This window comes from Dipodomys spectabilis, unplaced genomic scaffold (genome assembly GCF_019054845.1).
Source record: "Dipodomys spectabilis isolate Male_0828 unplaced genomic scaffold, ASM1905484v1 ptg000178l, whole genome shotgun sequence".
Classification (NCBI taxonomy): Eukaryota; Metazoa; Chordata; class Mammalia; order Rodentia; family Heteromyidae; genus Dipodomys; species Dipodomys spectabilis.
The window spans coordinates 12,971,687-12,996,853 of record NW_024870855.1 but is presented as its reverse complement, the minus strand read 5'-3'; the positions used below and the strand labels follow the sequence as shown (position 1 = coordinate 12,996,853).

Genomic DNA, 25,167 nt, shown 5'->3' with positions numbered 1-25,167 from the left:
AATTTCTTCCAAAAATGTTAGCTTCTAACTGTTTTCTGAGCCTCTTAAAGATTTTTTTATCTGGTTTGTTTCTATAGTAAGATGTTTTAGTACATTTGAACAGTATGAATAACTTGGCCTTAACAGTAGTTTTATTCTTCTTAATTGATTACTATTTATTAGTTTATTTTTTTCAAAAAAACTTTCAAGAATTCTTCTCTGGCAATCTGGAAAATGATGTTTTGTTTTTAATCTAAGCACTATATAATAACTGAATTTCCTAAATGATTCTCTCCAAGTGTATTGAGCCATCACTAACCAACTTTCTCTAAATATAGTGAACATTGTTTGGCAACAATATAGGAGTCCAGCGTAATGATATTGTTGTTTACATTTAGTTCAAAAGCACATCTTCCAGAAAGAAGCCTGGGTCCTGTACCCAGATGTGATCTTCCTCTCTTGACCTTGTTAATTGTTTGAAATTTCCTCATGGGGTCTTGTCCCTGCCACCAGCAGAGACAAGTTACTTGACTGAAGAAGCTCTGCGACTTTAGCCCTCTTGCCAATTATTGCTTATGGACACTCCTTATATGTTGACTGAACAAGGGAGTTTTTTCTAAAGAAACCTCTAATGAGTTGATGTGCTTTGGTACCGTAGGTGCAGAGCTTTGAGGAGGAGATGAGCAGCGTCCTCAACCTGACCTCAGGGACGGCAGGTAGGAGCCCTTTGCAGGGCGAGACTCTGTATGTGATCTTTCACGAAAAGAGTGAAACAATTGCTGCCTATCTTTCTCAGTGTGTTCACAGCTTCGTTCATCTCTGCAAAGCGTCCTACATTTGCGCATCCTTGGGGATGGTCAAAACCTAGTCTTGAGCAAATGTATGTGGCAATGTTAAAATACCAGAAAGAGGTTTGTTATCTCCAGGACTGGTAGGGTGAGTGGCTTGTCTAACAGCAACGTGTTTGCTCTGACTGTACCAGAGCCAATGGATTTCACACAAGACCGAAAGGAACTAGAAAAAGTTCCTCCCTCCTCTTTTGCCTACAGCGCCCATATTGTAGAAGTCCTAGTGTTTTCCTGGGCTTCCAATTCTCCATCTGTCCGAGTGAGATAAGTGTGGGAAAATGTTAAATTCTTTACTAGTCCTTTGGTTCTACATTTTGCATGACCCCAATGTCAAACTTGGTATACTCAAATTGCGCAGATGTAACTTTACAAGCCCCATCCTGAAAGGATGCACTGTTGTTTGTTGTCATCCCAAACAACAGAGAAGGAGCCTTTTTCCCCTCCTCCCCACCCCTTGTCCCCCAATCCCCCACTATTCTCCTCTCATGCATTAGCTCCATGATTCAGCATTTCCTAGATCCTTTATGGAGCTGGAGATAGGCAGAGATGAGTCAAGCAAAACAGAGCAGGCGAAGCTAGCGCCTTTCCTGGAAGAAAATATGCAAATTTTTAATTTAATTTAGTATGGTATCAAACATGTCTTTTCCATTACAAAGTGTATGTATGGGCCTCATTTTGCTAAATGCTGTTTGGAAATTATGCATTAGTAATTATAGGGTCCTGCTGATTACATAAATTGTTATCCTGCTCTTCTAAGTAATTACCACATAACCTGCGTTGAGGTTTAGAAGACAAAAATAAGCAGCTGTTTTCCATCTAATTGAATGCTTCTCAGTGAAGCTGGAGTCCCCTTGTCAGTAGGAACTGCCTTCCTTGACATTCAATTAAGAGACCTACGATATCGTGTAAACCATCCCAATGATTCCAAAAAGAAATATTTGGGAATTTATGCAAATGGAGATTGTGGTCTAAGACAGGTGACGGCTTGCATAATGGATAAAATCTAGACAACAAATAGGATTTTATTACTTTCTGAAACACTGCATGTGTGTGTATGGGGGGGGGGGGGGGAGAGTGGTGGTACATGCCTGTAATCCCAGCAGAGTAGGGAGCATCAGGAGTTCAGAGCCAGCTAGCAATACCATGCCTCAAAAAATAGTCCAAAGTGCTCCTCACCTAAGAAAAATAAGACTGAGAACAAATCAGTCAAGTTAATGAGGAAAGGATGATTGTATACAAGTCATTGCTTTGAGATCCAAGATGTATAAATGAGACACACACACACACACACACACACACACGTGAGCCCCCAGGGAGACAACCCATCCTTGATGTTCAGTTCAGGATGACCGGAACCTAGAAACCAGAACCGGGGGAGGTGATGGCAAACCATTACCTCATCACGTGTACAAAGAGAGCAAGTAGAAGCAGACATTCACTGCCACCTTGCTGTGGGCTCCCATGCCAACCTCTGAGGGAAGGTAGGAAGGTGAATTTTGCACCTCAAGCAGTAAGAGGCCTTCAGAGAGATCACTCACAGAGCAGCTTCACCCTATAGAAAAAACACATGTGCATTGCAAGGGGTACTTTTCTATAGACCTTAATTCATCCCCTGAGGGAAGCACTATTTTTTCTCTTGATTGTACTGGGATTTTAACCCAGGGCCTTGTGTTTGCTAGACAAATGCTCTGGTACTTGAGCCATGCCCTCAGACCTTTTGACTTTCAATTTATTCTCCAGAGAAGGTCTTGCTAATTTTTTTTTTGCCAGGTCCTGCCTCAAACTGTGATCTCCAATCTCCCAGCTGGGATTGCAAGAGTGTAGCACTTGTCCTGTCCTGAGGCACTATGATTATTGCATGCGTTAGATGAAGAACTTGAAATGTAGAGAGCTCCAGTCTAACATATAGTAAAAAGTGTTGTCTTATTTCAGATTAAGACCACTGAGCTCGTTGTGTGCTCATGCATCTTTGAAATGAGTTACTATCATCAGGAGAATAACTCTAAATTTTCATGTTTACGCATTGGATATTTCCAAGGACTTAGTAAATTGTAGTTTTGCTCAAAGCAGACTCAGGGAAGGAAATGTGTGTCATTTATATTCTGTCCTCTGGTGGATCTTCTTTCTTGCCACTTACCCCAGACACTGGATTCTGTGTATTCTCTCTGTCCTAGTCTCATTTTGATGTCATTTCAAAGGGGCTGAGTACTAACTAGCACACCTTTCTCCTTCCTTAAGTAGGCAAGTTATTCTGCTCTGCTTCTCTTCCTCCTCCTTCCCTTTGTGTCTGCTATGATCAGAAAATGACATCCCTATTGGTCTCACCTGGAGAAACTGTAAGGACATGCTTGTGTTTCCTCTCTTATGCAAAACTGTGCCACACTGGAAGATAGAGCCCTTGTCTTCTTTACCTTGGATCCCTGCACCTAGCCCTGTGCCAGACTGCAGGAACCCTACTCTGGGAACCCCACTGCAGGAACCCTCTGCATGTGAGAACCCACCGCAGCAACCCACTGCATGCAAGAGCCTGCTGCAGAACTCTTAGCATGCAGGAACCTTCCCCCACCCCCCCCCCCCATCACATCACACATGGTGTCTGTCTGTCCACTTCTCCTCCTTTTTTGTGGGATACAGGGATTGAGCTCATGGCTTCAAGTTTACTGGGCCCTCCTACTCATCTAAACTCCCAAACTAAGTTAAATGCAACATTACATGATAAGACATATTATATGCATATATGATATTATATGATATATACTGTAACATACAATGTGACATATTTGATTATGTTCCTAGTTGGGGATTCAGAAGGATTATCCCTTGGTGTCTGTGGGGGTTTGTTTTAGCACCTCCTGGTAGACGCCAAGTTCACAAAGGCTTAAGTGCGTTGTAGAAAATGATGTCGGATTTTCATACAACCTATGGACATGCTCTGGTAGACTTGAAATCTGCTCCAGATTACCTACCATACCAAGTGCAGTGTAAATAATATGCAAACAGTTGTGCTATTTTTATTGGTGAGTTGCATTTTTCATGCATAATCAGTTGGATCTGCAGATGCACAACCAGTGATTAGAGAGAATGGACTATATTTGTAAATAAGGAATGTATCCAGTTGTATATACTTTCCAGATTTATTAATTGGTGCCTAGTGTTTACAGATACAGTGAATGCTAGTAACATAGACTTAGGTATTTCATGTAACAAGCTCTGACCTCCCTCCAGCAGCTGTTCTCAGAAAGCTGCTTTACCTAAATAAACATGGAGTCTGTGGAGTAGCTTCAGAGTGTAGATCAACTACACTTCTTATTGAGGAGTTGTTAAATGTTTGCGTATTAATCATTGACACAGGGTCCAGAGCAGTTTCAATTATATTCCTTGATACAATCACCACACTACAGTTTCCCTTTTAGAGATTAGAGCTCAATGGATTAACCAACTTGCCTAAATTTACACAGCTGGCAAAAAAAGGAGAACCAAAATTCAAGCCAGGATCTTTTGAATTCAAGTCTAGTCCTTCCTTCCATCCTGAATTCATGCATTCTGCAAATATTGAATGAACTCTCATTTAATACAAATGGGAGGGAGAGAACTTGTAAGTATCAAGAAATACCAATCAATTATTGAGTGATGATGAAGAGAACGATGCTCATACCCAGGAAAGAGCTGGCCCCTCGTCTGTGAGCCTTGCTGAAGCTTTGTTTCCAATGCTTGGCATCTGTTAAAGAGCTTATCCTCCTGCCAGCAGGGATTCATAGAGGCCTGTCCTTGTGACAACCACACCCCTTGCACAGATGAGGAAAGTAAGGTAGAGGCCAAAGCTTCCTGCAGCCACAGTGCAGAGCGGCAGACTGTTCTCAGTTCTGGTTGCCTTGTGAATGACCTTGAGAGCGATGACTGACCTTGACCGATGATAGCCCTGGTCACAAAGTCTGAGGACTCACCTTAACCTTAACCCAGAAAAGCTACTCCACGGCACAGCTGCTCAAAAATAACAGAAACCGAGGCCACAGATCTCAGAAAATACTGCATCCACTTCAGCATGCCTAGTTCACTCTCTGGGTGGTGCCGAGGCCTTCCCTATGGTAGAGGTTGGAAGCATGAGAGGACTCTGTTGTGGCTGGAGGGCTAAGGCAGGGGTCCTCTCTTCTGCTGTGATTAGGGGTTGGTGGGGTTATTTCTTTTCAGGGAATCAGCACATATGTTTGGAAGACAGACAGGCCAGATGAAGGGAGGTGACTGCTCACAAGACACAGGAGGACCAGAGCGCTGATGGACAGGCTTTGGTGACCCTGTCCCCTAACTCCCTCAACCTGACTCCAGTCTGTAGCCTCAATTTGAATCTGATTTTGCTTAATTTCCTGCGCTCCCCACAGAAGCCAATCTCCATTTTGCTGCTCTGTATCTTCTTTATATTTTCCCACCATCTAGTGTCTGGCTGTTTAACAGCAGCAGGCTTTGTGGTAAGGGTTGTGTGTTTTTTTTTTTTAATTTCATTTTGTTTTTCTATTTTATTTTATTTGCCTTTCTTTTTTTCTTTCCTTGGCAGTAAGCATAGACTTCATTTTAAAAGACGCACGCACAATCCAACAGCCCTGAACGACTTCCACGCGAAGCGGGGTATTTTCTAGCCTTGTTTTTTAAAATATGGCCATTTTTTTATTAGGCAATTTTATCATTGTTATAAATAAGTAATTGTACTGGGGAGAAGGGATAATCCTTATTTAATTAAATTCGTCTACACTCCCAGGTTGGCGGCCACAAGACATATGTGAGGCTAATGCCGGCCGCCTGCCTCTTTGCCTGTGCAATTAAAAATTCACTCTACAGTGGCACTGGCAGTTTAGTGTTGCTTTTGGCATTTACAAATTCTTTTATTTTGTGACTTTTTTTTTTACCATACACATATGCTGGAGCAGATGTTGCTTATTTGTTGTTTATTCAAATCTGTAGGCTCTGGCAGCTAACTCCATTGTTCTGTAATGAAGCTTTATTCGCTGTCCTGTATTAGGACCGGGCTCCTGCACCAGAGGCTGTGGGTCCCGTAGGACTCCTGCCCGCCCCAGTTACTGCTCTCGTAGTTGGCTGTGTTGGGCTGGGGACTGGCCCTAGGGGGAGCAAAGCAACAAAGGGTGGATGGCCAACGGCCAAATGAATGCAGAGGGACAGGCAGGAAGGTCATCGAACTGTCCTCGGGTCCTTGTTTCTCTGTTCCGTGGTTTCATCTGCTATGGGGTTGGTGTGTAAGACTTGTGAGCATTTTCTTCCTGCTCTTTCTGGACGGTTCCTTCCCCTGGCTCCCCAGTTATTTCTTTCATTCACAAGCAGGGTGTTTGCTGCCTCCCCTTTCCTTCTCCCCTTCTCTCTGTTTCCCCAGTGTGTCACAGATTCCTCCCTGACCCTGCTTGGCTCTGCGAGCCCTTCAGTGCACACTCTTGTTTCTTGCATGGCTCTCACCTTTCTGGCATCTTGTCTCACCCAGACATGGGGTTTTGGCTGCCCCTGCCTTAGGGGCAGCCACACTGCGTGAAGTGGAGAATGTCACGTCCACAGTGACCGTAATAAAGACCTGCTGATCCCTGGGGCTCCCTTGCCAATTTGGAGCTGTTTGCCTTCTGGAAAGCCCTGCCTGGGCCAGGAGGCGATCAATCAGAGATGTAACCACCTCCATCTGGCACGATATGACATGGACCCTCACTATTAACACATTTGTGATTCGTCTTGTCCCGAGGAGTAGCGCCAAGATCACCCTCCCCCCCGGCAGCTGGGAGCATTGGAGCTTCCCAGCGTGCAGCCTTAACACGGCGCCTCCTGCGACACTACCAGTGACAATTCTTTTAATTATCAGCCCCCTCCCATCCCCCCACTCCACAGACATTTTGGCTCCGTGGAGATATTCTGCAGCCGGCAACCAGTGCTGCTCTTGATGGCTGAGGGCCGTCCAGAAGCAGGAGGTCCGGTGTTCCCCACGTAGGATGAAAAGGGCAATTGCTTGATGCTGGAATCTCACCATCAGCACCACCACTTGTGTGGGGGGCACTGGCTTCCATGAGCTGCACTGTGTGCCCAAGGTTATGAACTGATTTCTCTGCATTGTCTATATTGTGAACCTAAGTCTGCTTAGGATTGAGTCCAACATCTTTCTCGTCCACTCTCAACCCTCTGACCTCCTGCATCTCCTCTACCACCCCAGCCCTCCTGACCCCGTGTCCCCTCCACCACCCCCAGCCCTCCTGACCGCTGCGTTCCCTCCACTGCTCAGGCCCCAGCAAGGCTAGGACACTCTGCATCACCCCTCCCCCCAAGCTCTCCACCTTTATTCCTGAAGCCCTGTTGCTCCCTTTACATAGAACCCACTCTGATGTCATCTTTCCAGTGTCAAAGGCCATCTAGGCCCATGGGGTCAGCTCTATCACTGCCCCTTCGAGTCTCCTCCCCTGGACCCTTGCACCTCACTGTGCCCCAGGAGGAGATCCACCGCCCCAGAGACCTTGGCCCATTTTTGCCCCATGTTGTATCTGTGTGCAAGGCCTTTGTCCCTAAGTCATCTCTCCTGTGAGGGGCACCTGGCCAGCCTCCTTGTAGCTCGGGGCCAGCACAGGGCTCCGAAGCACATGGCCATAGCCTGACTTCGCAGCATGTGTCAACCACTCACTACTCACTGTGTGCTGAGCCCTGCACAGCACGTTCACGGTAGGAAGTGAAGCTCACTCCCATTTACCAATGAGGGTACTGAGGGTCACACAGGAGAAACAACCCAGAGAGTAAATAACTGAGCTAGAACCCAGGCCTCCTTCTGATCCTGAGGCTTTTATTCCTGCTAAGCCCCCTTCTCTTTCCCTAGCCATAATCATGGTGATAATAATGAGGATGATGGTGGTGGTATTAGTCTGTAAGATTAAAAATAAGATACCACCTTAAATAAATACAATCCGAAGCCAAAAATAATTTAAGATACTGACTGAAAATAAAAAAAATGTAGGCAGAACTACACTTAGGGCCCAAACACCACTGTATCTCTAAGGGAATATTAAAATCTGGTTTAAGTGATCCATACTAAAAAGAAAACACTAAAAATTTATAATTTAGCTATTAAAGATTGAGTTTATTCAAATGTAAACATCTTAGTAATTATTGTTGCTATGGTAATTATGTTGTTTGTTATATCAATACTGTTGTATTATTTATAATAAGAATGTTGAGAAATAATAACAATTGAGAAAATTAATGATGATAATGACTGTTATTCTAAAACACATCCACTCTGTGGAATTCTCCTACTATGTGAGACTTCATTGCCAGACTTCATAGAAAATTAAACTTTCATGTTTGACCTGAGATTCTTCCATGAGAATAATTTATGTCAATATTGAAGCTTAGAAGCTTTTGTTTTAGCCTGGATTGTTCTGGAAGTGAGTCCATAAACCTCTCCCTGGCCTTGTTGAGCCTGTGGCCAAAGTCTATAGTAGCTTCTGAAGGGAAGGGAGCAGGCAGGCACAGTGAGGAAGGAACACTCACTTCAGGAAGAGGGGTAGAGTTGACACTCCAGTGCTCTTTGTCATGCTAGCACAAAACAGTTCATGGTGAACATTTCCTCAAGAAATGCCACCCACCGGCCATTGGTTAAGAAGTCTACCCTTGTCCTGAAGTCCATGGTAGCTGGGTGGCTGGGAGCAAGTGGGAAAGGCAGATTCCCATGTCCTCTAGGTCTTCTCTGGGGCTCTGTGGAAAGAACACAGGCCTTGCCCTACAGCAAGCATTCTTTCTAAAGAGCTCAAGGCCACAGAATGGGTGAGAAATGAGGCATCTTGGTGAGTCAGTGCCTCAGGCACTGGAGTCCGGCCTCATAGCTGGTCTTGTCCTGGCTGCTCTGGCCTTGGTGCTCTCCCTCCTATCCTGCTCTAAGAAAGTTGGAGCCATGTGAGGATTGGTCTACCTTCTGGTCTACCTTCTGAGCCAGAGCAGCTGAGGGTTTGCTTCGTTTTCTCTGGTACCAGCTCTGCCAGCTGCTGGCACCAACGGACCTTCATGCTGACATCTGACACGGTCTGTTTGCTGTACAGTGGGCACATGGGTTTAACCTTGGTCACGGATGGATACACTAACCAATAAGATTAGATTTGATAAATCTGAGAAGTATGACTCTTTAAAAGACAACATTTGGTATTTGTGAACTCCAAAGATTCTGACCTAGATAGCCTGGTAACACCATACTAAGTGTAGAATCTGACACCTTCTAGAATATCCACAATTGCTTTTTCAATGGGAGACAAGGATCAACGAAGATATCTGTCTATGCTAAAATCCAGCAAAACCAAACCAATGATGAAGGTCTTCAGAGTGTGCTGAGATGGGGGAGAGAAACAGGGGGTTGGAGGAGTCATGATGCTCCAGTACTAAAGGCTCAAATAAAACTAAAGCCATGCAGGCCAGACTTTGCAAAGATAATTTGGTCCAGTACCATAATCCTGTTGCCTGACCATTTTCCATTTTCCTTTGTTGTTAACTCTTTCTACACATTTCTTTTTTGTTGTTGTTGTTGCTGCTGTTGTTGTTTGTTGTGAGTTTTGAACTCTGGGTCTGGGCACTGTCTCTCAGTTCTTCAGCTCAAGGCAAGCACTCTATCACTTGAGCCACAGTGCCACTTCCTCTTTGTACACATTTAACCCTTCCAACATATTATTCTTCTTATAAGAAAAGTTAGCTAGGCCTAACCATTTTAATTTACGGTTTGAATTTCCCCTCTGATAATCTCTCTTCTTTTCCTTTCTGGAGTAGATGACTTCTAAGCCTGCAATGAAGCTGCCTCCATTGGGTGTCCCTTTGTCTTTTTCTCAGGTTAGATTTGCTCTGTCCTACAACGCACAAATGTTTCTCTTCCTTTAGATATTTCTCTCAGAGTTTCTTTTGTTTGATTTTTCTTTTCTTTTCTTTGTTTTTTTTTTTTTTTTTGTCATGAGGCTTGAACTCAGGGCCTGGTGATATCCCTGAGCTCTTTTACTCAAAGCTAGCACTTTACCACTTTAAGCCACAGCGCCATTTCCAATTTTCTGGTGGTTTATTGAAGATAAGAGTCTCACAGACTTTCCTGCCTGGGCTGGCTTTGAACTGTGATCCTCAGATCTCAGCCTTCAGAGTAGCTAGGATAACAGGCATGAGCCACCAGCACTCAGCTTCTTCTTTTAAATAAAGTACAGAGAAAGAGGGAAGCAGGGAGGAGACAGGCCCTAGAAAGCACCAGTAGGTATACACCTATTTTCTCCAGTAATCTGTAGGTCTGCTTTCATTGTCGTCTTGCTTCCAATGCTATGCTGAGAAGTCTAAAGCCATAGCAAGCTGTAGCAAGTCTGTTTCTCTCTCTTTACAAGCTGACTGATTCCCTTGGTGCTTCTATACTTCTAAACTTTCACACTGATGTATATGAGCCTATTTTCATCTGTTGGATTGGGTACTTAGGGCCTACTTCAAACACAAATTCATGACATTCAATCATAAATTATTTGTTAGTAGTTTTATCACACTAGTTTTCCCTCTTCTTCAACTTCTAGAAAGCAAATAATTTGAATATGAATACTTATGGATAGACTAATCTGCTAGGTTTTCCCCCTTATTTTCTACTTATTTGTTGTTGAACTTTCATTTCTGAAGTACTTTTTAAGTTTTTTTGTCTAATTCTTCTTTGGATTCTGCCAAATAGGATCTGAAGTGTCCCTCAAGCTTCCATGCTCTGATGTCTTACTCAGAGTCTGTAGCGTTACTAGGAGATGTTAGAACCTGAGCAAGGTAGGGCCTAGTGAAAGGAAATCAGGTTGCTGGGAGTTGATGAGCATATCCAAGTGTAGTCCCACGTGTCTCTCTCTTTGCTTCTGTCTACCGTAAGGGTGCCTCCTGCTCCCACCGTGTTGTACTAGGCTGACACAGCCCAAAGCCACGGGATCAAATGACTGTGGATTAACACGTGAAATTGTGAGCCAAAACGAGTCTTTTACCATTTTCAGTTCCTTGCCTTGGGTATTTTGTTGCAGCATCAGAAAGCTGACTAACACAGGTTGATTTCAGATTTTTGTGTTTACTATACATTTAACCGCCCATGCCTCATAGCATTCTATTCTTGAGTCATAGTTGTGATGCTTTCCTTGTCTCTTTGTAGACATCACACATATGCATGCACATCTGTAAATTTTTCTTTCCCTGTGTAGTTCTGGTTTTTGTCATATTTTCCCCCACATAGGCTTATTGTGGTCTTTATCTTCCCTGCTGGACGTTTTCTTAAGTACCTGGGATCCTTGTTATACCCTCATGGGTAAGAGTAGGACTATAAACGCCATTATGAAGTTCTGAACAGGTGGGGAAGTTTTGTGGAATTTAACTGTAGGGATGCCTGGAATACCTCACTGCCAGGGGAACCCCTGTGGTGATATATTTAGATCATTTTTCTTGGATTACTTAGAAGGCACAGAGAACATTCTTCTAATCTTCTGCCTAGAATAACAATCTGTTGAGATTCTGGGAAGCTGGTCAAGAAAAGCTTAGAGTTTTTGGCTTTGAGTCTTCAGTGCTTGTCTACCCAGCATCATCTCAAGGCCATCACCTCCTCTGTTTTTCCAATCCTATGGATTGGAGGTGGGTACAACTCAGTTCATTATGGAATTGGAAGAAGAGGTTGCAGTCCCCAGCAGCACTTCTCCAGCCCTGGCATCTCAGCGCCTCTAGTTATGGGAGTGGTTGCTACCAAGGGTCAATGGCTGCTTCTTATTTCTATTGTTTTTCATGGTTCAGTTTCCTCTAGGAAATCGCTTACTCACTTCCACCTGTTTCTTAACTCTTCAAACAAGGCTTTTTTCCCCTTCCATTGAGCATTTTTATGTATCCTTTCATTGTCATTTAGTTTTAGAACAAATTTATCGAGGTATAATTTATATGCCATAAAACTGCAGATCCTCAGTTTTCAGCCTCCCAAGTAGGATTATAGATGTGAACCACTGGTTCCAAACTCAACATTCTTGTTGAATTTTCTCTTTCTCCTATCATTTCTGTCATAATAGATATTTTTTGCAGTTTTGTTTTTAGGTGTATATGTATTTTTAATTGCAATGACTTCTGATGAATTTACTCTTTATCATTATGAAATATGAAATGTCCCTTGTCCTTAGTAACAATTTTCTTAATATTTTTCTTAATAACATAATATTTTCTTAATAACATAATTTGTTATGGAAAATATAGTGGTTGATTTTCTTTAGCTACTATTAGTAACTTTCTTTAGTTACTATCATAAATCTTTTTGTTTTTTTTGGTGGTGGTAGTGGAGATAAAACTCAGGGCTTTGAGCTTGCCCAGTGGTGGTTAAACTCAGTGGAGATTAAACTCAAGGCTTTGAGCTTGCCCAGCTTGCTTGCATAATTGACACTCTACCATTTGAGACACTTCTTCAGCCCTGCTTTTGGGTGGTTTAAGGGTGGGTTTTACTTTTGTTTGTTTTTTTTGTTTGTTTTGAGATGAGACATTGTGAACTGTTTTGCTAGGCTGATTTTGAACTGCAATCCTCTGGATCTCAGTTTCTTGAGTAACCTCTTCCCAGGCTCACATATCTTTTTCTAGCATTTAATGTCAACCCCATTTGTTTCTTAGAATCTACAGTGCCATTCTTACAGGCAGCATATATTTGGATTGCATTGTGGTTTTATCCACACTTCCAATGTCTTGTGACTTCAGTGTTTGTTTAATCTAGTTCAATGTAATGTTACGATTGATAATAAATTTTACTTATATTTTATGTTCTATACCTTTTTAATCTTCTGTTTCTCCATTATTGAATTACATATGATGCTATTTCATTTTTGAAAAACAACTTCTAAGTTCTTAGTGAGGGCCCTGGGAATATCATTGTCTTACCTAAAAAATAACCTAGCTAGAATTGATGCAAAATTATTCTATAGTAAGCATATAAGTCATTGCCCTGTTGTTCTGATCCTGTTATTTGTGATGTTATTTTTATACAAATTATAGTATCATACATATGATTCCATCAACAGTCTTGTAACTATTGCATCAAGCTGTCTTTTTAACAGGTAAGAGAACAAATAAATTTTAATTTAAAATATTTCTGTCTTTAAATTTACTTTATATATTTGTCTTTGTGAGTGCTGATTATTTCTTTGTATGGAGCTGAGTTCCTGCTTAGTTATTTTTCTGTTTTTGTTTTTGTTTTTTCTTCCTTCTGAAGGACTCCTTCAGTTTGTCTTATAGAGCAATTCTTCTGGCAATGAATTCTCTCAGTTTTTGTTCATCTGGAAATTCTTAAACTGTATTTCGTTTGCGATGAATCACTTTTCTGGGTGCAGAATTCTTGATTGGCTTTGAATCTTTCTATTCAAATGTCAGTCCACAGTCTTTTAGCCCTTATGGTTTCTGATGAGAAGTCAGCTGTTAATCTCACTGGTTGTGTGAACTGAGTCATTTTTCTCTTATTTTAATAAGATTCTTTCTCTGTCTTTTGGAAATTTTTCTGTCATGTGTACACGGATCTCCACAACTCTCTGAGTTTGTTCTACCTGGAGTTCCTTAGTGTTTGGATGTCTACTTTATTTTTCTGGGAATTGGGGCAATATTTTTCAACTACTCTTTATTGCTGCTTCTTTCCTCTTGCACGTGTCTGCATTTTCTACATCTGTTGCATTTAAAGGTGTCCTACACATCTCAGTTCATTTTCCTCAATTCTTTTCTGTCTGGCTTTACAGCCGGATTATTTCATTTGGCTTATTTATGAGGTTTCAGGTTCTTTCATCTGCCAGCTCACATCTGATCTTGTGGCCCTGTGCTGAATTTTTCATTTCAGTTAATACAGTTTCAATTCCAAAGTGTGACAATGGACTCTCATTGTAATGTCTATATTTTGAGTGCTCTGCATTGGATGAGACCTTGCTCTTACATCTTCCTTTAATTCTTTAGAGATGGTTTCCTTTAATTCCTTAAACACGTATTAATGGATGATTAGTTATATCTGTATGTTGACTATATCTTCGATTCCTCAAAGACAGTTTTAACTGTTTATTTTGCTTTGGTGTGTCAGGACTATACTTTTATTTCCTTTCATGTCTTGTTGTAAACTGGGTATTTAAAATAAGATGAATACTCTTGAACTCAGCCATTTGTTGTGGTGTTGTTGGTTTTCTGCTATTGTTTATGGTTTGTTTATCTGCTTGCTTGTCCTAAAGTTAAAGACTAGCTCTGTAGAGTCTGTATTTTTTCATGTTCAGCCACTGAAAATTGCTCAGATAGCTTAGTGGTCTGTGAATAATTTGTAGAATAAAGTGTCTTGAACAAATAAGTTTACCTTTCTTTGATGAGGAGTGCTATATATTTATTAGAGCATGCCCTGTGGTACTTTGACAATTCACACACCTTTAGTCTTTACTTCCAAGTGTGCAGAGCCTCTGGCCATCCTATGTGTGTGACCAAAGTCTTTGCATGTCTCTCCTAGACCTGTACAAAACCCTGCAAAGAAGGAAAAACTGTGTGTACTCATTCTACACAGAGTCAGAGTCTGTTATGCTTATTTTATTATAAATTCAGGTATTTAGATCTTTCAATCAGAACCTCCATTTATTATACCGTCGACTAGTCTACCTGATTGTTTCTGCATAAAAGTTTATTTTCTCTTACTTGTAGAGTATCTGAGAGTAAAACAGCAGAAGGATGAAGGCCTTCCTCCCTTTAAATCCCTCTATGATCAGCAGTCAGCTTTACTTCGGCTGAAGCCAGATCTAGTAATTATGTCTCTGTATGTGCTGTGTACCTAACCCATACTCTGGGCCTCTCTGAATTCCATAAGCGGGATTGGCTGTGCAGATTTCAATGGTACTCTATCCCTATTTATACAATATAACAAAACTCAATGGTATTTGTGTCAATCTGGCCACAATGCACACGTCAGCATTTTCTGTCTCTTATTTTCTATTTCTTATCTTACACATCTCTTACAGTCATCTACACAAAGCTTAGACAGGATTATCTATATTTTTCAGATGCTCAGAGCAGCTGGTCTCAGGGAAGTTCAAGGGAAATGATGGGGAAAATTTTCGGGAGTAGACATATTTATTATAGTCAGAAAAATCATTGACATGCTCAGGACATTTCAGGAAGCTGTGGCCTCCCAGGAAGGAAGTGGGAAGAACTATAGTCCCTCAGGTCCATAGCAGGGAGGAGTAGGGGAGGACAGAAGCCCCTTAGGCCCTCTGACCTTCAGTAAACTGTATCTTCTTGGAGCCCACCTTCCCAAACTTAAGATTGTCTTTCCTACTTGCGTCTTCTTCAGTCACAACCTCATTCACTTCTCCCACACACACACCCAGTAAACCAACCATATGATTTTATCTCATGAAATCATGGCTGTTCATGGGAAGCCCAAAGAGCCCAGAGTTCCATTATTAATTGGAGAACCACTCCCACATGCTCTCGGTGACACACAGCACTACCATGAGTCTGTGAAGTGGATCACCGGGTAGGGTTGGCTTCCAGGATCCACATTCCACAGACCTTTGATTGAGAATGAATCTTTGTTCATCCATAGCCTAATCCCAAGACAAAATTCCTCCAAGAATTCCTTCTCTGAAAAGTTACACTTGATGTTAGAAAATGTTTTGATCCAAGAAAGCAAAAAGGAGTCAAGAAAGGCCAGAACTGATTTCAGACACTCCCTTTCTTTCAGTGCGTTATAACACACATCCTCCACTGGGTTACAACACTGTAACGGTTACAGCCCATACCCTCCACTGGGTTGCATGCATATCGTATCACTGCATAGTGATAGGTATGTTCCTATGCTTAACAGGTTTCTCCCCTATTCTTTGCTTGAACTATATTTGTAAAGCTAAGTGTGACACAGATGAGTCTATGACACCAGAGCATTTTTTTCTTTAGTCTCAACCTTCACGTCACCCTGGGCACACAGCAAACACTCAAAGACATCTGTGTTGAGGGAACAATGATCATGTAGGTTTGTGAATAAAATCTGTTCTTTTTTGTAACATTTAAAAATAGAATAAGCTATTCTCACAATGCTCTCTCGTCTGCCTTCATCTTTAGAAGGTTATTTTATGAATGTTTTTACAAAGGTAAGTGATCCTGTTACTAGACTCCCAAGGCAGTACCCAATCTGGGGCGGGGGGGGGGGGGGGGGTGACAGGGAGAGAGGAGGGAGTCCCAGCAAATCATGTCCTTTGAGGACTTGACAAGAGCTTTAGATTTATTAAGAGGAAGAAGGTGAAGTTAATCAAAATTGATCAAACTGAGGTCTGGCCAGTCACTATCTCAGATCTTGTCCCAGAGTCTTATTAAGGAAATCGCCTCTTGCTCTCCAGAGCTGGGGAAGGAGAGAGGACGTTGCCTTTTGGTGCCTAGAAAATAGCCACTGTTGAGGGGTCTGTCTGGGCAAGTCCATGTCTGCTTTGCAGTGTTTACTCTCAGGCCTATGGGCTTCAGGGTTAGTTCAGTTCCCTGGAGATGATTATGCCTGCTAAGGGCAATCTCATCATGGAGTCACATACTCAGACTGCCAACCTTGAGGATTTTTCAGTGCCATTCCAGGAGTCCAGAACAGGAATTTTTGAAAGCTGTCAGTTGCCCATATGCTGATTCTCACTAGTGCCCCCAAATCTTGGGAATATCTCAGTTATCTTAATGTCTTCAGCCTTGAAGGCAGTGCTTGCTAGTGGTATTGGTGGTGGAGGGGAGATTCCTCTGGTTGAGATGAGCTCTCCTTGGAAGATCAACAAACTGGGAAGGGACCTGACCTAAAGTTTAACGCAAAGGAGACAGAGAAGAAATGAAGGCAGAGATGCCAATTTTATCCTGGTGTTAGTCACTTGTGGGGCATCTGCAGGCTCAAGCAAAGGGTCAGAGCTTTTAGCACACACAGTTCAGCTACTGCGAGTGTTAATAAGAAAGTTCTTTAGGTTTGTATGTGGTGTGTGTGTGTGTGTGTGTGTGTGTGTGTGTGTGTGATAGAAAAAATCATCAGTAAACTTCATTACTTTTCTTATATAAAGTTAAATCTAATTTTTCTGCAGTGTTAAAAGGAAACCAAGTTGATTCTAAAATCAAAGAACAGACAGAAGTTCAAGTGGGTTGTAAACTTGGCAAAAACATGTTCTGCCAGGAAATAAAAAAGAATTTGGTCTCAAAATCTGTTACAGTGCAGGCTTCTTCTGGCTTTCCTTTTGTAAGAGCAAAGTCCAGGAAAAAAAAGAATCATAACATCATCTAACACATGAATCCACTTTCTGAGTCTGACGGTATTTAAATTGCTTATCTGAAATTAGGCCAAGGCTATAAAAATGTTCCTTCTGAAAAACCAATTTGGACATGCAGTACACATTCCACCGACATGTGTTTGTGGAGTGAACAAATAGAACACTTTCTTGTAGAGCATTGGCAGCCATTGATTTATAATTGGTTGATTTTTTATCTCTGTGATTAGAAGGAGACCCTGTGTGTTTTGATGTCTCTTAAAGATGATATATGTTGAGGATAGTTTTCTGGGATTCTTTTTATTGCTGTGAGTTCAAGGAAAAGGTGACCCTAGTAGTTTTCCTTACCATGTAATTTATCCTTAATCTGTAACTTGTTCGGTAGATAGGCTGCCCAAAAGTTGGGCAGTGCCTCTGAACCTCTAGTTCATCCACAGTGCAGCACCACAACCACTCGGTAAATGTCAGTAGTGACATAAATGACTGAGGATATATGAAACTATGTCAGTCTGAATTTAAAATGACTTGGAAGCAATAAAACATATAGATGATGTAGAAAAATAAAAGTAACATGGAACACCATCTTTGGAGAATTATCAAAATACAAAGGAATGGGAAAGAGATGATGGATTCAATATGACAGCTTTGGAAAGCAATGCTACCATTCTCTGCCCATCCTTACTAAAGCTTAGATGAAGCCCCTAAAGGTTCGAACTTCCCTTTTATTCAAAAGGAGATTAATTAGAATTAAGGTGGAAAAACTATGGACTGCTGTACAAGGGGGCTGCCTCTTCTTCTTGTGTGAGCATTTATCCCAGTCGCCTGCCAGTCAACTGGTTAACTTGAGCAAGGATAAAGTTTGCTCCCAGTCCACTTCAAAAAATAAAAACAAAGAAAAAAAACCCCAGCAACATTCTGAATGGGTAACACTGGAACTATTGTAGTAAAATCAGTGCAGGAATTAAAAGCTGCAAAGTAACTGGCATTACAAATCTTGAAATGTACCTGTTGTCTCAAGTGGCGGTAGAATGGCTGTTGATTTAGCCCAGGATACGTCTGCTACTCTGTTTTCAAATAGGAGATAAGCGCCAGATCTAAATTAAAATGTATAATGACATTATTCTTCTGGGAAAATAAATGTAGGTTTATTACTCAAAATTGGATCTTTCCTCTGTCTTTTTACATCAGAATGTCTAGTAAAGAAATATCCATGTAGACAAAAAGGATATGTGTGTTTAAACAACACAATCTTTATAGATGGCTATAAATGTTCTGTTTCAGACATATTTAATTGGGTTAAAACTCTAACGTCTTTCTTCTCATGGTCCTGCAATGACTAAAATTTCCTGATTTTTTTCCATACCTCTGGGCTTCAGACATCCTTGCCTCTCTTCCACAGCCATAACTGTGGGGGATGGAAACCCCCATATTCCTGAGTGACTCTTGAATAGCACACTCTAAAGGGTCCTTTCCAACAAGGTTTAGGTTCATGTGTTGCTATGACAGTTTTTCACATTTTATTTTATTGTAAAGATGCTGTGCAGAGGGGTTACAGTTTCATGAGTAATGAGTACATTTCTTGTCGAACATTGTTACCTCCTCCTTTTTTTTCTCCTACTATTCCTTCCCTCCTTCACCTTCCCTACCCCTCCCTGCCACAGTTGGAAAGTTCATTTCCAACATAGTGTCTTGTGAGTATCATTGTTGCAATGGGTCATCCTGTGGATATGACAGTTTTTAAAGGTCATAAGATGAAGCTGGAGGGAGCAGTGTGAATTAGGTACTTATATTGCAGTGGTCATTTCGTGGGCCAACCCTCACCTCCTAGCCAACGCTCTGGCCAGAGCCAGGAGAGAGCAGAACTGCACTAGTTCCCTTTTGAAGTGGAAATTAGACAAATCAAGATTTGTTTATGGTTACACATTGTCCTTGGAAGCAATATCTCAGACAGGCAAAGGCTCAGGAAGTAGATCATCCATAGCTTCTTCCTGTGAAGAAGGGATGTGCCGTGAGCACTTGCCTACCCAGGGGTGAGGTCCTGCTTCAGTGTATAAAGAATTGTGAATCCCACGATATAAGGCAAAAGATCTCCATTTTTTAAAACAGAACAAAGAAATTAAAAAGTAACCATGGCTGTATTTAAAATTCTAGGGTGAGTCATAGAAAGCTGAATGGAAGAAGAAAATAAAACTGTCAACAAAAGCTGATTGAGGAATGATAGATACTGTTTCATTGTTGATACCAACGGTTAGAATTTGAGACATGCTAGAATTTTTGACATACCATATGCTTTTTTGGGGGGGGGTCCTGTCGTGGGGCCTGAACTCTGGGCCCGGGCACTGTCCCTCAGCTCTTCAGCTCAAGGCTAGCACTCTACCACTTGAGCCACAGCGCCACTTGCGGCTTTTTTCTTTTTGCTTATGTGGTGCTGAGGAATCGAACCCAGGGCCTCATGCATGCAAGGCAAGCGCTCTACCACTGAGCCACCTTCCCAGCCCACCATATGCTTTTTGAATAACCAAGGGAGAAAAAAAACAATTAAAAGAATTGTGTCCACTTTGCAACACAAGTAAACATGGAGAACTAACTGGACATACATCGATGAATTAGGAAACCTGAGGAGCCAGTGGTGATGAGAGAGATGGGAAGGAGGAAAGATGGTGGCGGAAGCAACACTGGCCAAGACATACTGTGCACATAAATGGATGCACATAACTATGACTATTTGAAGATAATTTTTTAAAGTAGATTAACATTACTTTGATTTTTACATGAAAAACAAATACTTTAAAAACACAAATCCTTTAAAAAAAAAAAAAGGCTCATAAGGGCAAGCCTCTGTGTAATGGTCTGTGGATACTTTGGAGACCCAGTGTGGGACATGGACCCAGTGCACACGTACTAGGAGCAAAGGATGCTAGTAGAGCATCGTGTTCTGTCTGTTCACCATATCACCAGGGACTTTCCCACAGTGAGAGTGTTTTTCAAAGCGATAGGCAACACAAATAGATTTCAAACTGAAGATCAAATTACCCTTGACAGGAAGGAATCGCCGTCTCAAATGTGCAAAAACAAGGATGCAGACAAAATTGTTCATGTAGGTTTCAGTATCTTTTATTTTCCCATTTCCAAATAGAACACAGATAGTAGAGTAGGCCAGTGCTGGAAATACAACTTGTAACTGAACTGAAAGCACAGGCTGTGGCAGGGGCTGAGATCCCCAACACTTCTGCTCTGTGCATGGCTGGGCCTGGGGATGGACCACACAGCTCCTGAAATCAGACGAGGTGTCATATTTCACAGCAAGCTAGCAAACCATATCCCTCAGGGCTGATTTAAAACTCTAAGGAGAACTGGCCTGACATTCATACCCTGCAAGGGCTGGAGTTAAAGGGGCTGGAAGATTCGGCAGAGGAAAAGGGTTGTTGAGTGTAAGATAGCTGTCTTCAAGGAGCAAGACAATGACCAGCAAATGGCATCCCTGTACATATGGTTCACTACAAAAAGGGTTGGCCAATACATTCTGTGAAGAACTTGAAGTGGTCCTGAAGAACATTTAGAAAGAACAGCGTGGTAAAATACTCTTAACTACACGGGAGTAATGCCTTATCACCAGCCTGTGCAATCAATAGCCAGGTGACAACTGTAAAGAATGTTCTAGAAGCTTTTCACTTCTTCACCTGGGGACTTGAAGACTGTGGCTCATGAAGAGGCTTTGTTGTTCCACAAAAACAATTGAAATTTTCTAAATGCCTTGAGGAGCAACCAGCAGAATCGAGAGAAGGCACATGGCTGCCCTGTGCCAACTCCAAACTCAACACCTGTGCTTCTTTCCTTGAGAGAAGAGATAGGAACTTGGCAACAAAGCAGGTATGGTGAACCAGCGGATGAAGATGGTTCACTCCAGACAGCCTTCTCTCCTCTGAACAAGACCACAGACTTCCCCTCCCCCATCTGAGTTCCAATCCCATAGGATTTCTGCCTCCAGGACCATTTTAAGTGCAATTCCAGGAGCTCCTGCTATCAATGTAGATGACAAAGGCAGCCTTTTGGGTTCGCTTCTTCCTGCAGCCAGTTCCAGGTCCTCCACAGGGCCCAGGCTCCTGCACTCTGTGCCTGGTGTAATACTGCCATCTGGTGTCTGTTCATATGCAGTGCCTGAGGGCTGGGCCTCCTGCTAGGCATGAAGGTCTCTAAATGTGTGACCTGAGCCAGCCAGTAAGAGAGTCATCCTCTCAGGCCAGCCACGGGGGGCAGAGTGGTCCTTCCAGGCCACCAGCAGGAGAGCAGCCTCCCAGGTAGCCAACAGAAGAGTGGTCCTCCCAGGCTGCAAGAGAGTAGTCCTCCCAGCCAAGAGTAGTTCTCCCAGCTAGTAGGAGAGTAGTAGTCCCAGGCTGCCCGGGGAGGTGGGGGTGGGGGGAGTAGTCCTCTCAGGCAGACACACAGAACCCAGAGGAACCTGTGAAGACAATTAGGTACACAAGAAGCTGGTTTCTAGTGAACACGGATACTAATACATGTTATAATATATTAATATTGCATATTAATAATGCTGAGTAGTAATCAGTGTAATCAAGTGTGATCATTATTAATGATCTTAATTGTGATTGTGCAAAGGAGAACATAAAACAGTTCTATATGTGCAGAAAGTCTTCATGTACATATTATCAACGATGATCCTCATCGCGGCCTGCAATTAGCATAGGGTCACCATGTCCACACACACCCCAGGGGGAGGAGCACTGTGTGCTCAACTGCACATCTGGCTCCAGGTCTATCAAATGATGTGGTTATCTGGGCCAACAGGGTGCCAGCATCACACACTATGAAGAAGTCAGGCTCCTGGCCTTGGGCAGACAGAATGAGGGCATCAGTTGGCAAGTGTAGGACAAAATTATGGACAGGGGAGGGGGAAAGGAAGGGGGAAAGAGGGGAAGGAGAAGGAGGAGGAAGGCTTCGTTTATTGAACTGCTTTGAAACAGGGGGCAGTCAGTAGCAGGGCATTTGTTCATAAGATTTATCTGAAAGGAAAAAACAGATGGACAGTCAAGGCCACAACTTATGGAGTAAGGAGTTGCTGGGGTTCCTTGGGAATAGTATGCCCCTGGGGAAATCTCCCCAGGCAGGAGTTCCCTGGCCTGGCCTAACTAGCTTCAAGAACCGTGAAACCACACTCTGGGGGGGCGCCCCCGGCGGGGGATGGGTTGGAGGGGGGGACTGGCATGGTGGCCTGCTGCTGCCCCCTGAAGAACCCCCTGCCGCAGCCCGCCCCACAGACGAATAGGCTGGGGGGGGAGAGGCAGGGGAGGACAGGTCACGCTGGTTCCTGCCGGGCTCCCCGGGTGAGGCCGCGACTCTGCCAGCCTCCCCGGGTGTCCGGGCCACCGCGGGGACCGTCCCCCCTCGCCTGCTGCTAGTACCACTTGCGCAGCACTGTGCCCGGGGTTCGCGGGAGGATTGAGAGTGACAGGCCCGGGCCGTGGGGACGGGCCCGAGCCGACGGAGGTGCCCGGGGAGTGGGAGAGGGCAGCCGCGCCTTGTCCAGCCTCAGCACACACCCAGCCCCCCTTTGTGGGCCAGCCTGACCGATCCAGCCTTTAGAGCCAATCCTTATCCCAAAGTTACGGATCCAGCTTGCCGATTTCCCTTACCTACATTGTTCCAAACTGCCAGCGGCTGTTCACCACTGTTTAATCCCGTGAACACCACGTGGACACCCTCGTTTGATCACGTGGACACCACTGTTTAATCACGTGATCCTCACGTGGACACTATCATTTGATCACGTGATTCCCACATGGATTCCCTCATTTGATCATGTGGATACCACGTGGACACCATCACTTGCTCACATGGACACCACATGGACAACACTGTTTAATCAGGTGATCACCACGTGGACACCATCACTTGATCACGTGGACACCACGTGGACAGTACTGTTTAATCGCGTGATCACCACGTGGACACCATCATTTGATCCCGTGGACACCACTGTTCAATCATATGATCCCTACATAGATACCACTGTTTAATCACGTGATCACCACGTGGATATAATCATTTGATCACATGGACACCTTTTAATCACGTGATCCCCACGTGGACACCACTGTTTGATCTTGTGATTCCTGCATGGACACCACTGTTTAATATCGTTCATCCATTCATGTGCGTCACTATTTAGATGACGAGGCATGTAGCTACGGTAAAAGAGTTATAGTTACTCCTGCCGTTTACTCACACTTCATTGAATTTCTTCACTTTGACATTCAGAGCACTAGGCAGAAATCACATCGTGTCAACACCCATCGCGCACCTTCTTGCCTGAGTGTGGTGCCATGACATGATGCTCTCCCTAAGGCCCACTGTACCGTGTGTCTTGAAGGATTGTCTGCTGTCCACTGTCTAGAAAATCAATTTTTTCATGTACTCTGGTCTAGTTTTTAGTTAGTTATTTTGAGACAAAGGAAAATGTATCATCTTACTCCAGTTTGCCAAACAGAAAGTCTCATCTAAGTGTATCACTGGCAAATATTTCCTATACTTTAATCTCAACAATACAACAACAAAAATAAACACTGTATGAGAGACCCTATCTCCAAAACAACCACTTGAGGCATTATGGCTCAAGTGTTAGAAAGCCAGCCAGGAGTGAGAAGCTAAGCAAGTGTGAGGCTCTGAGTTCAAGCCTAGCATCAATTTCAAACAAAAAACAAAAGTACTAAGATACAAGATACCGACGCATATTCACCAACAATGTCTTTTCAATGCAACTCCCAGACCCACAACCAATTTTTTTCACAGAATAAAGAAGGGCCCTCCATCTGGTCCCTGTGTTCTTAAAATGCTTCCTCCCAGCCTCCCACTTCCCAGATGCTTCCTTTCCAGCCCTGCTCTCGTCCCTGGATGAATTTCTCATAGAGAAGGAACAAATCTCCTGCTCTAATCTTTAGCAGAGCCACCATCTACTAGCTATCTAGCCATGATCCCACCATGATCAAACGTACAACTGACATAAGTTTTTGGCCAGAAGCAGCCTCAAGTAGAGGTAGAGTTCAGGTGCTGCTGCTCACAAAGCCACACCTGCCCCACTTAACTATGCAGGGTCTCTGTGCATCACAGTGTCTCCTGCTGACAACAGCCGGTGTGACAATGACAGACCCAAACAACAGGAGCGTGGATTGTCATAAGGCCGGGTCCAGCTGAAGCTTCGAAAAGCTTCTTATCTAAAACCAACTAAAGAGGAAGGGCACACAGGCCTTTTGGTCTTTTATCGTTTTATTGAGATAGCATGTAAAGTTTATGCCTCTCCTAATAACCATGCCTCTACTAATCTAATAAAAATTCAACCCTTCCCCCCACCCAAGTTGTCCAGATCGTTTCCAGCATACTGTCTTGTGTATATCAGTGTTGCATTGGTTCCCCCTTGTCCTTTGTTCACCATGTTGTTGTTCCCCTTCCCTGTTATTTTGTTTTAAGAGATGTTAGTGCCTCTGGCTTTCATGTGATGACCTTCCTATCAGTAAATCAGAGATGTACTGATGTGAACTCTTGAGAATGGAGGAAAAGAAGTCCTTAGAATTTCTTCATCCATTTGTGCTGGGCACTGACAGAGGCAGGCACTGGAAAGCTGGGCCCCAGACCTGTTGAAAACACATGTGCTTTTCACTAACCTCAAGGTCTCTTCCTTCCCACAGGTGCCAGAGTAGACAGAGCAAACAGCTGCCAGTCTGACAGCAGTGGGTTTCTGGAGGAGCCACTGGAGCCCCCGCAACTCCAGGTAGAAGGGAGTGAAGCAAGGCCCTAACTGCCCTTCCCTCCTGCTGTACTCAAGTCCTCCCACCCCTCCCACCCTGGGCCCGGTGTTTAAAAGTGCCCAACACCATGGGAAAAATCTGAAAGCACATGCCACACCCCTCAAGGACAGAGGGTGACAGAACCACAGAGGCCACGTGCCAGAACTCTCTTTTATTTCCTTTGATTTTTCTAAGTAAGAAGGCTGAGCTATGTAGATGTGATTTGATGCAAAACCCATTTGCCATCTTCATCCTTTGACTTCTGACTCAATGGTAATGGTACTTCTCCTT

At 43.2% G+C, this 25,167-nt stretch overlaps 1 protein-coding gene across 1 annotated transcript in view; it reads left to right on the top strand.

Annotated features, from left to right (window-relative positions):
* Itprid1 (ITPR interacting domain containing 1) overlaps window positions 1–25,167 on the top strand; it is a 70,675-nt gene that overhangs the window by 24,828 nt on the left and 20,680 nt on the right. Inside the window, exons 9-10 of the mRNA XM_042695044.1 lie at window positions 638–695; window positions 24,778–24,875. Of these exons, the coding sequence (XP_042550978.1) occupies window positions 638–695; window positions 24,778–24,875 (156 nt within the window). The remainder of the gene's footprint in view (window positions 1–637; window positions 696–24,777; window positions 24,876–25,167) is intronic.